At 32.1% G+C, this 15,136-nt stretch overlaps 1 protein-coding gene across 1 annotated transcript; it reads right to left on the bottom strand.

Annotated features, from left to right (window-relative positions):
* Window positions 1–299: 299 nt before the first annotated feature.
* Window positions 300–7,867, bottom strand: LOC100242085 (F-box only protein 6). The gene is made up of 2 exons (XM_010657682.3): window positions 7,555–7,867; window positions 300–1,833 (listed from the first exon to the last, which is right to left on the bottom strand). Exons 1-2 carry the CDS (start codon window positions 7,686–7,688, stop codon window positions 585–587), a joined length of 1,383 nt encoding a protein of 460 aa, XP_010655984.1. The 5' UTR covers window positions 7,689–7,867; the 3' UTR covers window positions 300–584.
* Window positions 7,868–15,136: the final 7,269 nt, after the last annotated feature.

Raw genomic sequence — 15,136 nt, 5'->3', positions numbered from 1 at the left:
AACAATTTCTATATCCAAATTAAGAAACGATTAATACAAACCGAGCACATTCGTTATGTCAAAGTATAAAACAGCCAAGAAACCAGTCTTGAAGCGCCAGACAAGGCTGTAAAACAAACTTTTCAGCAAGAATTCTTTTCCTGAGAATAGAGCCGTAAAATCGAAGTTGACTGAAAACTAAAGATTTTTTCCCAAGCCTCGTCATGATGTCCACCGAACCTTACTGCAAAAAAGATTTTCCCCTAGAAAAAGCTCCCAGGGACTGTTCTATAGAGCCTAAAGCATTCTCAGCCAAAGCCTGAAAAGGAAACAGATCTAAAACTGACTTCTGAAATCAAAAGATGGAAGTACATATGTTTGTACATTAAAGGCAAAGAAGACAATAATAATAATAATTTCCACAGAGCCATCTAATTCCTTTATCATTTTCACCATAGAAAATTGACTCAATAGAGATTAGTGGTGAAAAGATTGCAGCCCACAAAGGATAAAAACCAGAGTACCAAATGGGAAAAAAAAAAAAAAAAAAAGACCCTGTCCTTTGCTGGGCTGATGCTGCCGGAAACACAAAGGGCAGCTAGAATTTAGGCTGAAGCAGTTAGGCATGGGTGAAATGCCGTGCCGCAGGCGATCCACTGCCGCTTCTTTCCACCACGGGGCACCACACATCCAGGAACCTTCAGCCATTCCCTGCTCAACACATTGTAAGTAACCAACCGGTTCATTTGTCGTGATCTTAGAGACAGCATGAGCAATCCTTTGTTGCCCAAGCAAGTCATCCGAACGTGCTTTCCGTAAAACTCCAAGCACCATATGTTTGGCATTCTGTCAACCTCCTTCCACAAGAGCATCATCTTCTGTAGCTCCCATATGCATACGCATGTGGCGGCATTCTTTGTCAGCAACCCCACGAGCATGATACGGCCTCCACACTCGGCAAGTGTGTGGTCAGTCAGATGCAGTGGGGCAGGGATTATGAACTGCTTCCAGGCCCCAGTAACCATATCATATGACACGATTCCATCTGGGTCTGAACGCATTAAGTAAATTGTGCCATCAATGGACACGGCCTGTGACAGGAAGTTTAGCGACAGCGGTAGCTTGACATGTAAGGGCATGCTTCCTGGACGGGCCCATGAGTTCTTCACTGAGTCATAAACTTCATACTCACCATCACAGCCCACCCACAGGATCTTATACCCTGCAGTGGTTGAATTCCCGTTCAGTGTCATTCCCACAGCTACTCGGGACCAGACCCTAACCGATCTTGCTGGCAACTCTTTGAAAGACTGAGTCAGAGGGTTGCATACAAAGAAGTTCCTATGGTTGATATCAAGGAAACAGACTAGGCCTCCTGCAGAAGCCACTGGCAAGACAGTCTTTGCACGCAGAGAAGGGATTGTGGGGTGGTGCCATTTCTTTAAGGAAGGATCGTACATGGCTCCAGGATCAACATTTTCATGAGTGATGGTGTAAAACCAAGGATGGCCTTGTGGGACTTGGGCACAATGTTGAGAGAAACTATTGGAGTTGAGCAATGAATTCCATTTCCGACAAACTAAACGGAAGCGAAAGAATGTGGCAATGGGAAGTCTAGCAATCACAGCTTCAAAAAGGTCTTCAGGGAATTCTTTCCAGATTTCTTGTTCCATTACCTCTGCTGAATTAGTCGTCCCAGGTAACTTTCCCCGGTTCCGCTCTTTACGGGATTTCTTGGTGGGTGGAGGCTCATAAGTTTCCATCGTCTTCAAAGTTCCAGATTTTCCAGACCTCATTATAGGATCGCAGTAATCATCTTCAGCAGAGTCATCATCAAAATTGGAGAAGCACCATCTGTTCACAAGGTAATCCACATCATTCAGACATTCCTTACTTAGGGTAACCAAAACAGTTTGGTAGGAAGATCATGTAAAGAGGGTGAGCAAATACTGGGCAATGGTGTTTTCCCCCTTTTTATTGGTAGGCATAATGAGCAATGTATACACAGACATGAATGAAACAAAAAATTCATTCAGTATATGCATATAGACAAAAGACTTCAAAATGTAGTAAAGCTAATCTGCTCAAAAGAATAATTATTGCACGAAAAAGAGAAACAACAAACATATGCATGAATGCAATCACGAAGCTGTCACTTTGGTTTTGATCCATTAGATTTCAGGAAAATGGAAGAATTATTTAACTAAGGTGAACGAGCAGATATATAACCATAACATCAGAAAACCCAAGTAGACCAAAGTAACATCTGGTGATTAAATGCATTGCCAATTATCAGTGCATTAAACATATGTTTTTTTTTTTTTTTTTTTTTTTTTTTTTTTTTTTTTAATTATTGATCAAAAAAAAAAACATATGTTTAATGCACTGATAATTGGCAATGCATTTAATCACCAGATGTGGCAGTCAATTACAATTAATCTTATTTCTAGATGAATTCAGAGAGGGAATGACCCCAAAAATGTCTCGGTTATCCAGATCCAAGGATTTCACAGTGGGATGTTGATACGTTATGCAGAAAAATGAATTTTCATGTGGATATCTTTTTTTAAGACTTGGCAAAGATGGGTTCTGCACAGTCTTGTACAGAGTCCACAACATATTCTACATTGTTTTATGATACGGTGCATCTTTTGGTCCCTGCCTAAAATAACCACAAAAAATGTTCCAATGCTGTTGCTAACTCCAAAATATTAGCCTTGAAAGGGTAACATGGCAGCTCGATCACAGTGTGTTTCTTTGCATATATCTATGCAGTTTCATTCTTTTATTGCCCATGTTTGAAATTGATCTGTGAAAATTTTCTTTGATGGGATAATTGTGAACTCTTTTTATGCTCCCTTCGAACTGAGTTTAGCTATATACATTTATACCAAGTAGGATCTGAATAGAGAACCAAAAACATGCCATATATCATATGAAAACCTGGTGTATAAGAAACATTGTTCATGCCACATGCATATTATTTTAAATAACATAATTTTTGCTCCTTTTTTCTTTTTTCTTATAGATATAAAAGGATTCTAAAAGCTTTTAAGCCAATAAATTCTGAATCTAAATTTCTGTGTCTAACACAATTCTCATGAGTGATTAGCATTCAAGGATAAATGATGACCTAAATAATCCTTAAGTGAGAACATCCCCACCAAGGCTGCAGGTAGTAGGGATGACAATTAAGTAATGGATGTGAACAGGGGCCAGCATATAGCCTAGAAGGCCTATTATCTAACAGTAAATCAAAAGGAAGCAATTTAAACAGGCATCTGATAGACACAAATAAATAAATAAAGATTTAAAAAAGTAAAAATAAAAACCTTTACAAGTTTATGAATTACAGATTTATCAACTAACAAATTCAGAATCAATCAACTTAACCATTCTAAATAAGCAATGCATGAGACAAGTAAATTGCCAAGTAAACACAAAAAAAAAATCCTCAGAATGGAGATGTGAAAATAAGCAATTCATTCAAGTTTATGGGGGATCCACTATGAAAAGTTAAATACGTAATTGCCGCAAAGCTTTTAAACTTTGATCTGGAGTCAAACTCATTTGGAACTTGTCATTTTTCCCTTAAGTCCAAAAGCAATTAAAGATTTTCATTAATTAGCCCTATTAGAATTCCAAATATGTTATTTGTTGTAACCATTTAAGATTTTCATTAAATAAGTTAAATCAGCCAAACAACAGAAGATCATGCAGAGAAAATGAGTTGTCTGAGCTAAAAGCTCAAATAAAACTTTGCTTTTTCTGTAGAATGCACAGTTTCTGATTTTAAAATATGTACAGTTGGTCCATATTAAAACTGATCCACCTAAGCAGTTGCTCAGAAGGATATTATTTTTCCTAATTATCATGATAGCTACAGCTAATTGACAAATTTCATTATTTGTTTCAATAAATCCAAAAGAGGATGAACACAAGATACCTATATTCTCAAGGGCTTTCTACACAAGATGCCTCAATTTGTTTCTATATGATGTTAACAGATGTGGATAATTTGGTCCAATGACAAATGGGAAAATTAGCTATTGCCATAACACAGCAAACTGTGGGGAAATACATATGAAAATTAACACTTGGTAAATCATTTTACCTCGCATTGCAAGCATGGAAACTCAATGAGAAGACACATCTTCCAGTTCAATATGCATTTAGATAGACATGAAGAAGTCAAATCAAACCACACCCAACTCAAAGAATAAAAAAAAAAGTAATTATTAGGATATATTGCCCCTTTACGCACCCATCTTGGAAGCTTTTGAAATGGCATCTGTGCAAATTATCATATAGTTCATCAAAATTTTGATACATCATACAACTACTTCATATTTGCAAATAAGAAGGAAGGATAAACCAGAATATATAACCACAATGGGAGAAGAGGGGGATCTTTAAAACATATCAAAACATATAATCTCATGGTATGTGAACAAGCTCTCATCCACCATATCTCAGACTCTTTCTCAAGTATTCAGACACAACTGCTGTTAAATAAAACCCTTGGGTTCAGTTCTCAAAGGCTCAGAACACACAGTAGAAAATCATTTTCTTGAAAGGTAATCTATAGAATTGTGAGGTGAACAATTTTCAATGAGCGCTAGAAATTTACAGGGACTACATGATCTGGAGAGAGAGAAAGAGAGAGAGCATATTTTTTAAGGTATTCTAGAAGGTTCTTTCTTCCTAGAGAGAACAGGTTTTTCAAAAGACATTATGTCCGAGTTTCTTTTCACAGTTTCACCTTTAAAGATTATGTTTGTGGTTTAGGCAAAGGTATGTCCTAAAGGATGACCACTTGATTAGCAGAAAATTGACTATGATGGACAAATGTTGCCTGTGAAATTTAAATTTCCACAAGCCTTAAGCTAGGGGGACTATGGCTTGTTTTATAAACTAAAAGAATCTATGAGGTTTCTTCATTCATAGCTTTTTGCATTTTGTATTTTGTATAACTTATATACATGTGTGTGCATGCGTGTGTGCCCCACATATATATACAGTTCATTCCTTATGTTTGGTTGTTTAGTTTTAAAATTAAATACATTTAATTCTAAATGATTTCATCCATGATCTACTTATCAAGGAAAAACAACCTATCTTCAATGAGTCACTAGCTTAAGTTAGCCTGATCTTGTTGGTCGAATGACTTGGGGAAAGGAGGCACACCAACAGCAGTGACTAGCTGTCATGCTTATATCTATACATATATTTCTTTTGAACTTTCCTGAAACCCCTAAATCATGATTGCATTTTCCTCAGTTCATTTTTTTTTAAATGAACAGATGTATGCATAAATGAAGTAAATCAAGTCTTCATGTAAGAAGTCATGAGCATATTTAATGGACTCCTGTATGCATGCCCAACTCATGTGTTGGATTCATCTAAACATTGCTAAGATGAGTCGACCACTTTGGAGTTTGCCAATGGCCAAATATAAAACCATCATCAAATGCATTTTAAGGTGGGGTGTTTGGGGAATTCAACCTTTACAACCAAAATAAGTTTATGGATAAGAAGAAAGAAATGATGCTGAACTGTTACCAACAACCATCTGATGACAAAGATCAAAAAATAAGCTGGAATGGCAAAAAAAAGAAGAACCAAGGACACTACCAGCAGCATCAAAATGACAAGAAATAAGAAACTAGTAAACTAACATCTAAAAATCATCACACATTCACCTATTATAGAAGAAATAAGAAAAACTGAGAGAAAGATTAAAATCTCCAAAAAACAAATTCAACTTTACATAACATAAACTCAGGAAATACCCCAAAAGACAGCTTCCATTACATTCACAAGAATAACAGCCCAAACTACCCTATGGATGAGGCCAAAATGTAGTAACGAAAAGAATCCAAAATTCTGAATCTTATATTTGGCACTATTTTCTGCCCCAGAAAATAAAAAACTCCAATCAACTCAGCCTAATACAACCACTTAGCATAGTCTCTGGTCAAGCCTTCCTTCTCATTTCTTTTCTTTTCCGACACTTTCTCAGCAACAATAAGGAGCATATCAAATAATCCTCACCTCATCAAGAAATAAGCAAAAACATAACTACTAAATCTTCTCTTTGTTTGCCTAAGAAATGAAGGAAAAGGAAATAAATTTCAGTATTAAACTTTTAATCTCATTCCTAACCAAATCAAGAGTTAGCTTAAGCAATATAACTGTACAAAACTAGGTTCAAGTTAATCTGTCTCGTCATTATAAACCAAAATGATGAAAAAATATAGGCTTTCAATTTTTACTCCACTCTTTTGGCAACCAACAGGGCATGAGCATAATTAACAAACAAAGTGAACCAAACGTAAGGCAGCTATCGTTTGGCTAAGTCTGAGGTCAAGTTTTCTCATTCCTTTCCTTTCCAATATTTTCTGAGCAACCAAATGGAGCCCAGAGGAAAATCCTCTGCTGAATCCAGAAAAACTGAAACACAACCACTCCATCCACTATTTCCAAAGAAGAAAAAACACAATCTATGGCTCTAAGTTTTAATCAAGTTCCTGAATGAACCATAAATCAATAAGAACTCGACAGAGACAAAATAATTTTACAAAACTTAAAAGATTCAACAGGTGCCAAGAGAATCCAAAATATATGGGGTTTCAATTTTCTCTTTTCTCCTCCAGTAATTGGGGAAAAGGAACCGAGCATAATGCAACTATGGAGCTAACTCTGAGGTAAGTCTTCTCATTTCTTTTCTTTTCAAAAAATTTCTCGGCAAAAAAACGTGCCATACAGGAAAATCCTCACCTCAATCAAAAACAACCAAAACAGAACATCTCAATCCTTTGTCTGTTTGCTGAGAAAACAAAAGAAAAACAAAATCCAAGGCCTTAAACTTTTAATCTAGTTCCTGAACGAACCAAAGAATAATATTAAAAAACCTAGTTAGAGTTAACTGGAGCCAAAACGACGAAAATACAGGGTTTCAAATTTCTCCTTTTGTTCCCTTCCACTTAACAAAGAAAGCCAGCCCAGCCTAATGCAACTATTGAGCTTAGTCTAAGGTCAAGTACTCTCATTTAGTCATTTCTTTTCTTCTCCAATGTTTTCTCAGAAACCAAACGTAGCACAGAGAAAAATCCTCACCTCAGTCAAAGAAGAACCAGGACACAAACGCTCGATCTTCTGTTTGTTTGCCGAAAAACAAAAGGGAAAAAAAAAAATCCGCGGCCCTAAACTTTTAACCGATTCCCAATCCAACCAAAGAAGTAAACTTAACTGAAACCAAAAAAAAACCGTACGGAACTTAGTTGGACTTAACCGGAGCGAAAATGACGAAAAATATAGGGCTTCAATTTTCTGTTTTCATATCCTCCTGCTTCTCGGCAACCAAACGGACCGTAGTTTACCAAAAAGCCAAAATGAGGTACAAAAGGAAACCTAACAAGGAGAAAGCATAAGAAATCACCAACTTCAAGGAGGGGAAAAAAAGGAAAAGAACTCACTATCATTGTTGATGAGAAACAGAGGATTTTGAGAAATATCAGAGAGATCTAAAGAGAGAAAGGGCAGAATCAGCGAGCATTAGAGAGAGAAAGAGACCTGTGGCTGTGTTGATGATGATGGTAGAGAAGTTGAGTGTGAGGTTGATGAGGAATGTAATTGGAGGAACCGTAGAGTTCGCAAAGCTCTTGAACCTCTCCGATCAGCTGCCTCAGCATGGCCAGGCCTTCCATGCCCCGCCGGCCGTCTCGGCGCTCCTCCACCACCTCCGCCACCGCTTCCGCCGTCCTCCTCTCCTCCTCCCTCCTCCGCCTCCGCCTCCCTCTCTCTCCTCTTATATTCTTCCCTCTCAGCTCACCCACTCTCCTTTTTCCACGTCAGCAGACTTATGCGATAATTGTAATAATATTGCTCGCTACGCAACTTTGTCCCTCTAATCGATGATATTTACGGGAATGTTTCGTTTGATTTTCCCAAAATACCCCTATGATTCCCCCATAATGGCTAAATTACCCTTTGTTGCTTTGTTGCCGGATTCGCCGCTTTGACACTTGTGATCTGATCATTCCCTCAAATTTTCAAAATTGCCACTATTGCCTAGACCGCCACGTGGCCGATACCCATTACTTTCAAACTCTTCGTATTTTCATTTTAAATATATTTTGTAAGATATAAAAATGCTACTTTTACTCTAATTCATTCATATAATTAATATATATTAATTATGCATGTAATTCCACTAACTCCATTAGTTAAATGTATTTAATATGGTGGAGTGGTAATAAATGGAAAACTATAGGGGTAAGAAAGTAAAAAAGCAAAACGACCACGTTTTGGTACACGATGCCCTCTAGAAAGTGGAATTTTTTTTGGGGTCCAGAGGTCCACGTGTGTGAACACAGCTTATAATGGTCAAGTAAACTAAAGCCCTTTTCAATCTAAACCAGCTTTTTATTTTATTATTATTTAATACAAAATCAACGGCTGAGATTACATCTGTGGAGGCAGTTGCCTTTTCTCATTTCTTCTACCACGCACACGGCATGATTGCCCCACCATTTTTCCATTTATGATTATTTTGTTAGAATTACGGAAGTACCTACTTGATGATCCCTTTTCTGTTGAAATTCCCAAATTGCCCCCTCCCCTTTCGTTTTTTACTTTTTATTTTTTATTTTTTTTAATGATTTTTCGTTTTCTGAAAAAATTGCCACCTGGCAAAATTATTGGGAGTTCAAATGCAACCGTGTAAGTCGTGGGAAAGGTTGGTAAGGCATTGTTTTCTGCAATGGGTGAGTTGATGGGTGAACTACCAACTAGCAAATCTTCAGGTAGCCTTCCCAAAATGTTAAGATATATGTTTTCACAAATTTTAAAAAATATTTTGTAAAATGAAAAGGAAATTTGATGAAAAGACGTCTCGTGTATCTTTGAGAAAAAATGCAAAGAAAAAATTAAATATAAAAATTAAAATTAATAAATTATTTTTATATATTATTTTTATAGTCAGTTTCACTTATTTGAATCTTTTTATATAAAAGTTAAATAATTTAAAAATATAAATTTTTAATTAATTTTAATCATATATAATTATCTTTTATATTTTTCATTGTAAAATTAAATATGTAAAAGTTTTTTTCCCTTCTTTTAAGTATTTTACTCAAACTAAACATAGTTGAAAGAAAATATGAGGAAAATAAAATATAAAGAAGAGAAAAAATAAAATTAAATTAAATCAATAATTATTTTTATATACTTTTTTCAAATTCGTCTTCATCCTCATTTCACATTCTAATTTAAATAAACTTTTTCTCAGTATAAAATGATGTACTAACTTAATATAAATAAATTTGAATAATTTTTTAAAAATTATTTGTTTTATTATTTCTTCATTTTTCATTAAAAATACTAATAAAATAAAGTAACCCTTGTAAGTTGTATCTGAAGACCCGTAAAGGAATTTTCTTATGTTAGCAACTAAAGTTCAAACTCATGAAATTGTTAATCTTATAACAGTTAAGTGGAAGAGTAGTCATTCAACAAATAAAAGTTATTTTAGAGATAACAAATTAATTTTCCTCACAAATTCACATAGATGAAGGTTTGGCACCTCGATATCAACTTTTCGCCACTCAGGGTTATAAACTCATTAAAATAATACATGAATTAGGTTCAAAATGTTATGAAATAGTTTGGTCCATATCCGTGTGAGAGATAGAATATCAAAAAGACAAATAATAACATAATCTCATAGTAAAAGGTAACATTAAAAACAATCAATTTCTATAACTTTTTTGTAAAATTAAAATTAAGTGCATGAATTATAAAGTTTTTTTTTTTTTTTTCATGGTTAAAACCAGTCTTGAGACATGAAAAAAATGTGAATATTTATACAATTTTTAGTTTTTCAGTTATTTTTTAAATAAAATAGTTCGTATATTTGACTTTATTTTTTTCCTTATTGATGGAAAACTGGTATGAGAAATTATGAAACATCAAGTACTTGAGAACATACATCATGTTGCTTCAAGTTTCCACTTGGGCATTCTCTTTCTTGAATTGTGGACTACATTTCATATTATATTTAATTTTATGAAAATGAAATAAAACTACAAAAATTAAAATAAAATAAAATACAAGTGATAAAAGGCATTAATTAAAGGTGACAATTATCATTATTTTAATTAAAATTGTAAAACCCAAATATTGCCCTTTTGGTATAAATAATAATTCCTTTTATTCAAAGAAAATGTTTTGTGTTTTGGGGAATGAGAAGGCTGAACTATTTTCAAAAATTCTTTTATGTTATTTAAAATAAATAAATAAAACAAAAAAGTATTTTTGACAACTATAAATTATTTTCTATTTTCAAGTAATATCTTTTAGGTTTTTTTATTATTTTCATTTGTTTTTTTATGACTATTTTATAAAATAAAATGTAAAATTATTAAAAATAAAGTATCGAATATAAAAATTATTTTTAAAATATATTTAAAAATATTAAAAATAGATTAAAGAGTTTTTAAAAATTATTTTTTATAACTATTTTAAAAAACAACTACAAAACAAGACCTAGGTGTATAAATCTTAATAATATATCATATTGAAAAACTTGAAATTTTGTTTTTACATTTCATTTATAAAAGCACTTGAATATTTATAAATATTAAAAAAATGAAGATATTCCATTTTTTTCATTTTAAAAATAAATCAAATTATGAAAAAAAAAATTGTGCTTTGCGAATAGAATTAGAAATAATTTTGATTCTTTTAGAAAGCTTTGATAAATTTAATTTTGCATCTTATACTTCAAATAAGTAAGGGCATGTTTGGAATACTGAAATTAGGTAATAAAAATGAGAATTTTTTTTTCATTTTGGATTCATTGCCATGCATAGATTACTTATAAAAAGTGGGAATAAAAATAGATTCAGTTTTTTTAGAATACTCTTCTTCATGGAGAAAAACAATGAAAAGTCAAGTTTAAATAAATCAATTTAATTTTCATTCATTAATATATTTAAATTATTTTTTAAAATTAGATTATAGAAACTAAATCCCACTTTCATTTACTTGGAATTTTGATTCATTTCCATTTCCATTTTCAACCTATTTTAGGGAGATGAGAAAAGGCATGGAATGAAAATAAGGGAAGGGAAGAGGATAAAAGAGGGAGGGTTGGAAAGAAGAAATTATGGAAAATGAGGAGAGAAATGGCATGGAATGAAAATAAGGAAAGGGAGGAGGACAAAAAGGGGGGGAGGGTTGGAGAGAAGAAATGATGGAAAATGGAGAGGGAAAAGAAAGAGGGGGTGGAAGACGTAGGAAGTGGGGGAGGGGGCTATGTTTAATGATTAGGGGTTGTCAAAACCAAGGGAAGAGAATGAGATGCGGTGGGTAATCATTTCTAGTGTCTAGGGAAGAGAAGCTTTGGTGGAGTGGGTAGTGCCTTAATCTATTACTATTTTCCATTCATTCATTCCATTCCATTCCATCTTCCATCCTCCATCCTCCATCCTCCATCCTCCATCATCATCACACCATCATCATGGATTCCTCTCTTTACTCCTCTCTTTGCCTTCCCCTCTCCCACTTTGCTCTCTCTGTCTCTCTCTCTCTCTCTTAAAGTCCCCATTGTCTAGTGTTAGATCACATCATCAACTACCAACTTTGGGAGTTTGGACTACTTCCTCAATTCCTTCCTTTTTGCCTTCTTTATTTGTAGAAAGTAATTTTGGATTTTGTTTTTATTAAAGAAGACCATGTAAGTATCAGGGAAACAAACAAAAAAAAAAAAAGCCCTATTTTTATTTACTTTCAAATAAATAATATATTATTAATTACATTTTATTTTTTACTTCTATGATAAATTAAATAAAATAGTTTGAAATTCTTTCAATTTCTCTTCTTGTACCCTATTGCTTTGGCATGATTAATAGCAATGTTGGCTTTCAAATTTTGAGGATCATAGAAGTAATGGGTTTTTTTTTTTTTTTTTGGAAGTTTTTATAGATTTTAAATATTTTAATTGAGTTTGTTTTTCAAGCTAATTTTTTATTTTTAGATGTTTTATTCAAATAAAATAAATAATTTTAACTTTATCTAACACTTTCATATTTACTATGATTTCAACCTATTTCAAATTTAAGGTTATATTTGGTTATTGAAAGTATTTGATTTTGCAATAGAAAATATCAAAGAAAATCCAATATAATTAAAATTAGTGAGAAGACATGTATTTGTGAATTTAACTCATTCCACATTTTTGTTTGAATAGTAACCCATTTTGATGTAAACGCCCTTAACTATTTTAAATATTTATGTATAAGTTAAAAAAATTATTTTTATAAGAAAAATAAGGGTATTTTTGTCAAAATGAGGTAAAAAATATGAAATATTAAATTTCTAAAATTGGGTTTTCGATGACCACTCTTTTAATCAAGAAATAATTGGTTAAAAGAGAAAAAATATTATTTATATTTAATTTGTTTAAAAAGTAATCAATTTTTTATATAAATACTTTTAACTATTTCAAGTATATATAATATGTTTTAAAATAAATAGTTATTTTTATAAGAAAATAATAAAGATATTTTTTTTAAATGAGCTCAAAAAAAGATCAAGGTTAGATTTTCAAAATTAGGTTTCAATGGCCCTTTTGATCAAATAAGCCTTGATTTAATTTATTTTATTTTAATTTTTTTTGGTAAAGTTTCCAAGCCCAAGTCAAGCCCAGCCTTGGGTTTAGAATTGGGTCGGGGTCTATGTTTAAGGCCCAAGAGACTTTTGAGCCTTGGCATCAAGTCGGGGGCTAGAGTTTAGGCAATTGACCTAAAAACGGAAATTTTGGTAGGAAATTTGAAAAACCAGTCACTAATTCCAAGAAATTTGGGCTCTAAGTTTTCAAAAAGTAGAAAAGTTTTTCTATTTGAGAAGACATGGACATGGCCCACCAAATTTATCATCTCAAACCCCCCTCTCCATTCACACTTCAAAAATACTTATTTTTTTAGACCTTTTTTTTTCCTAAATAATATAATTTTAAAAAAAAAATTATATTAAACACAAATTACAACAAGATTCTATACTTTTTATGTCGTATGACATCTCTTGCACTTTTGTAGTGTGCCACATCACTTTTTCTTATGCACAAAAGTCGATTTTAAAGTGCAAAAAGTAATTAAAAATGCAATCCTATAATTAAAAACAATTTGAAATTATTTAAGAATTTATTTATTTTATCTTAAAAAATCAATTATTCATCCAAAAAATTACACACCCATCTTGAAATTCATTTTAGGTCATGATTTCCAAGGTGTACAATCATTGCATAAGATTATAAAAGGCCAACTTTAAGTCCCATCCTAATTATGTAACAAGAAAATTATAATTCTAATAGTAAAAGTGTAACTTTATGCTCTTGGGAAATTTTTTAGATCACGCGTCTATATATTAACATTAATAGTACATATGTGATATCTATTATTAGCTTATTAAAAATGATCAATTAAGTTAATTAATTTGTTAGGCTTTTAAGGTATCTTAAGGGGTATGAGTTTTGCAATGTATAGAAACTATATATATATAGGATTATGGTCTCAATCTAAATAAAACATATTACTATTTTACTTATATTTCATCATTAAGTGAATTCAATTTCTTTGTAATAGATTGTTTTAGTATGAAAAAATGAAAAACCCTATTATTGTATTATAATGAATATCAATTCTAATAGATACAAGTTTTTGAGTGTAAACACTTGTATACTCAAGAATATGGCTCCATTACTCGAGAATACGAACCTCCCAATTATATGAGACTTGTATTCTCGAGAACACAAGTAAAAAATATTTTTTGTTAAAATAATCATGTCCCAAAAAGTGACACTGATATATCTTCCTATCAATTTTCTTGATGATTTAGTATGAGATGATTATCAATTTTCTAACACATGCAAGAAGAAATTATCTCAACAAAGAAAAAAAGATATATCCCTTGCCATAATAGATAATACTTTTTAATTTAATATAAAATTTTAAAAAATTATCTACATTTCCTTTTGGTTAGAAAGATGATGAAAATTCCAAGTCATAGAAAGACCAAAAAGAAACAACATTCAAAGTTCAAGCCACCCCTATGGCCCATATCCTTTTGATATGTACAACATCCGGACAAAAATTGAAAAAGAGGATAAATAATTCAAAAGTTGAGGGGACTCAAAAGAAGGAAAAAAAAAAAAAGGAAAAGAAAGAAAAAGAGGGTATGATTTGAATGGGCGCACGGGCCATCTGGGAGTTTGCTTTTGACTAGAAACCTGGCCTCATTCGCCAACAAGATTACCAATCTTTCTGCCCGTATCCCCAGGAGTTGACGCCATTATTAGCCTTCAACCCTTAGCTTAAAACCTAATCATCTTCAAAACTACTAACTTGCTATCCAAGGTGCCTGTGATTTTGTTGAGATGCCAACGATCTCCCTCGGTGTTTTTGGTATCCTATATCACAGCTTGTTTCAAAATGATTTTAGAAAGCGTTTTTATTTTAAAAAGTGTTTTTAAAGAAAAAAGTCAAGTGAGATCAGGTTTTTTTTCTTCAACATTTCTATAAAAAAACGTTTTTATAAATATTTAAAAAATTATTTTAATAGTGTTTTTGATAATATATTGTATAAGTATAAAAATAATTTTAATAATGATAAAATACTAAAAATGATATTTTTTTTATTAAAAAAAAGTTTAAAAAAATTCATTTTTATGAAAGGGAAGCCAAAGAGGAAGAGGAGAGTGAGAAGGAAAGGAAGAGTAAAAGGGAAATGGAGGATAGCAGAAAAATGTATTTTAGGAATATATGAAAAATTTGAAGGTGTTTTTTTTTTTCTGAATTTTTAAAATTATTTTTCAAATATTGTCAAACACTTAGAATGCGTTTAATAACGATTTTAGAAAGTGTTTTTAACATTTTTAACAGTTAAAATTTTTTATCTATCAAGTATTAAAAAAACTAGAAATACTTCCTAAAATTACTACCAAACGTAATCTTTTTTTTTTTTTTTACCTTAAAAACGATTTTCAGTGTTTTTAGGACTAGAAACACTTTTGAAAAACACTATCAAACGAGTTCTAAGATTGTGTTTGATAGTGATTTTATAAAGCGTTTCTAATATTTCTAACATTTCTAACATT

This window comes from Vitis vinifera, chromosome 1, assembly GCF_030704535.1.
Source record: "Vitis vinifera cultivar Pinot Noir 40024 chromosome 1, ASM3070453v1".
Lineage (NCBI taxonomy): Eukaryota > Viridiplantae > Streptophyta > Magnoliopsida > Vitales > Vitaceae > Vitis > Vitis vinifera.
The sequence above is the reverse complement of the archived record's forward strand: the minus strand, read 5'-3'. Positions and strand labels throughout refer to the sequence as shown.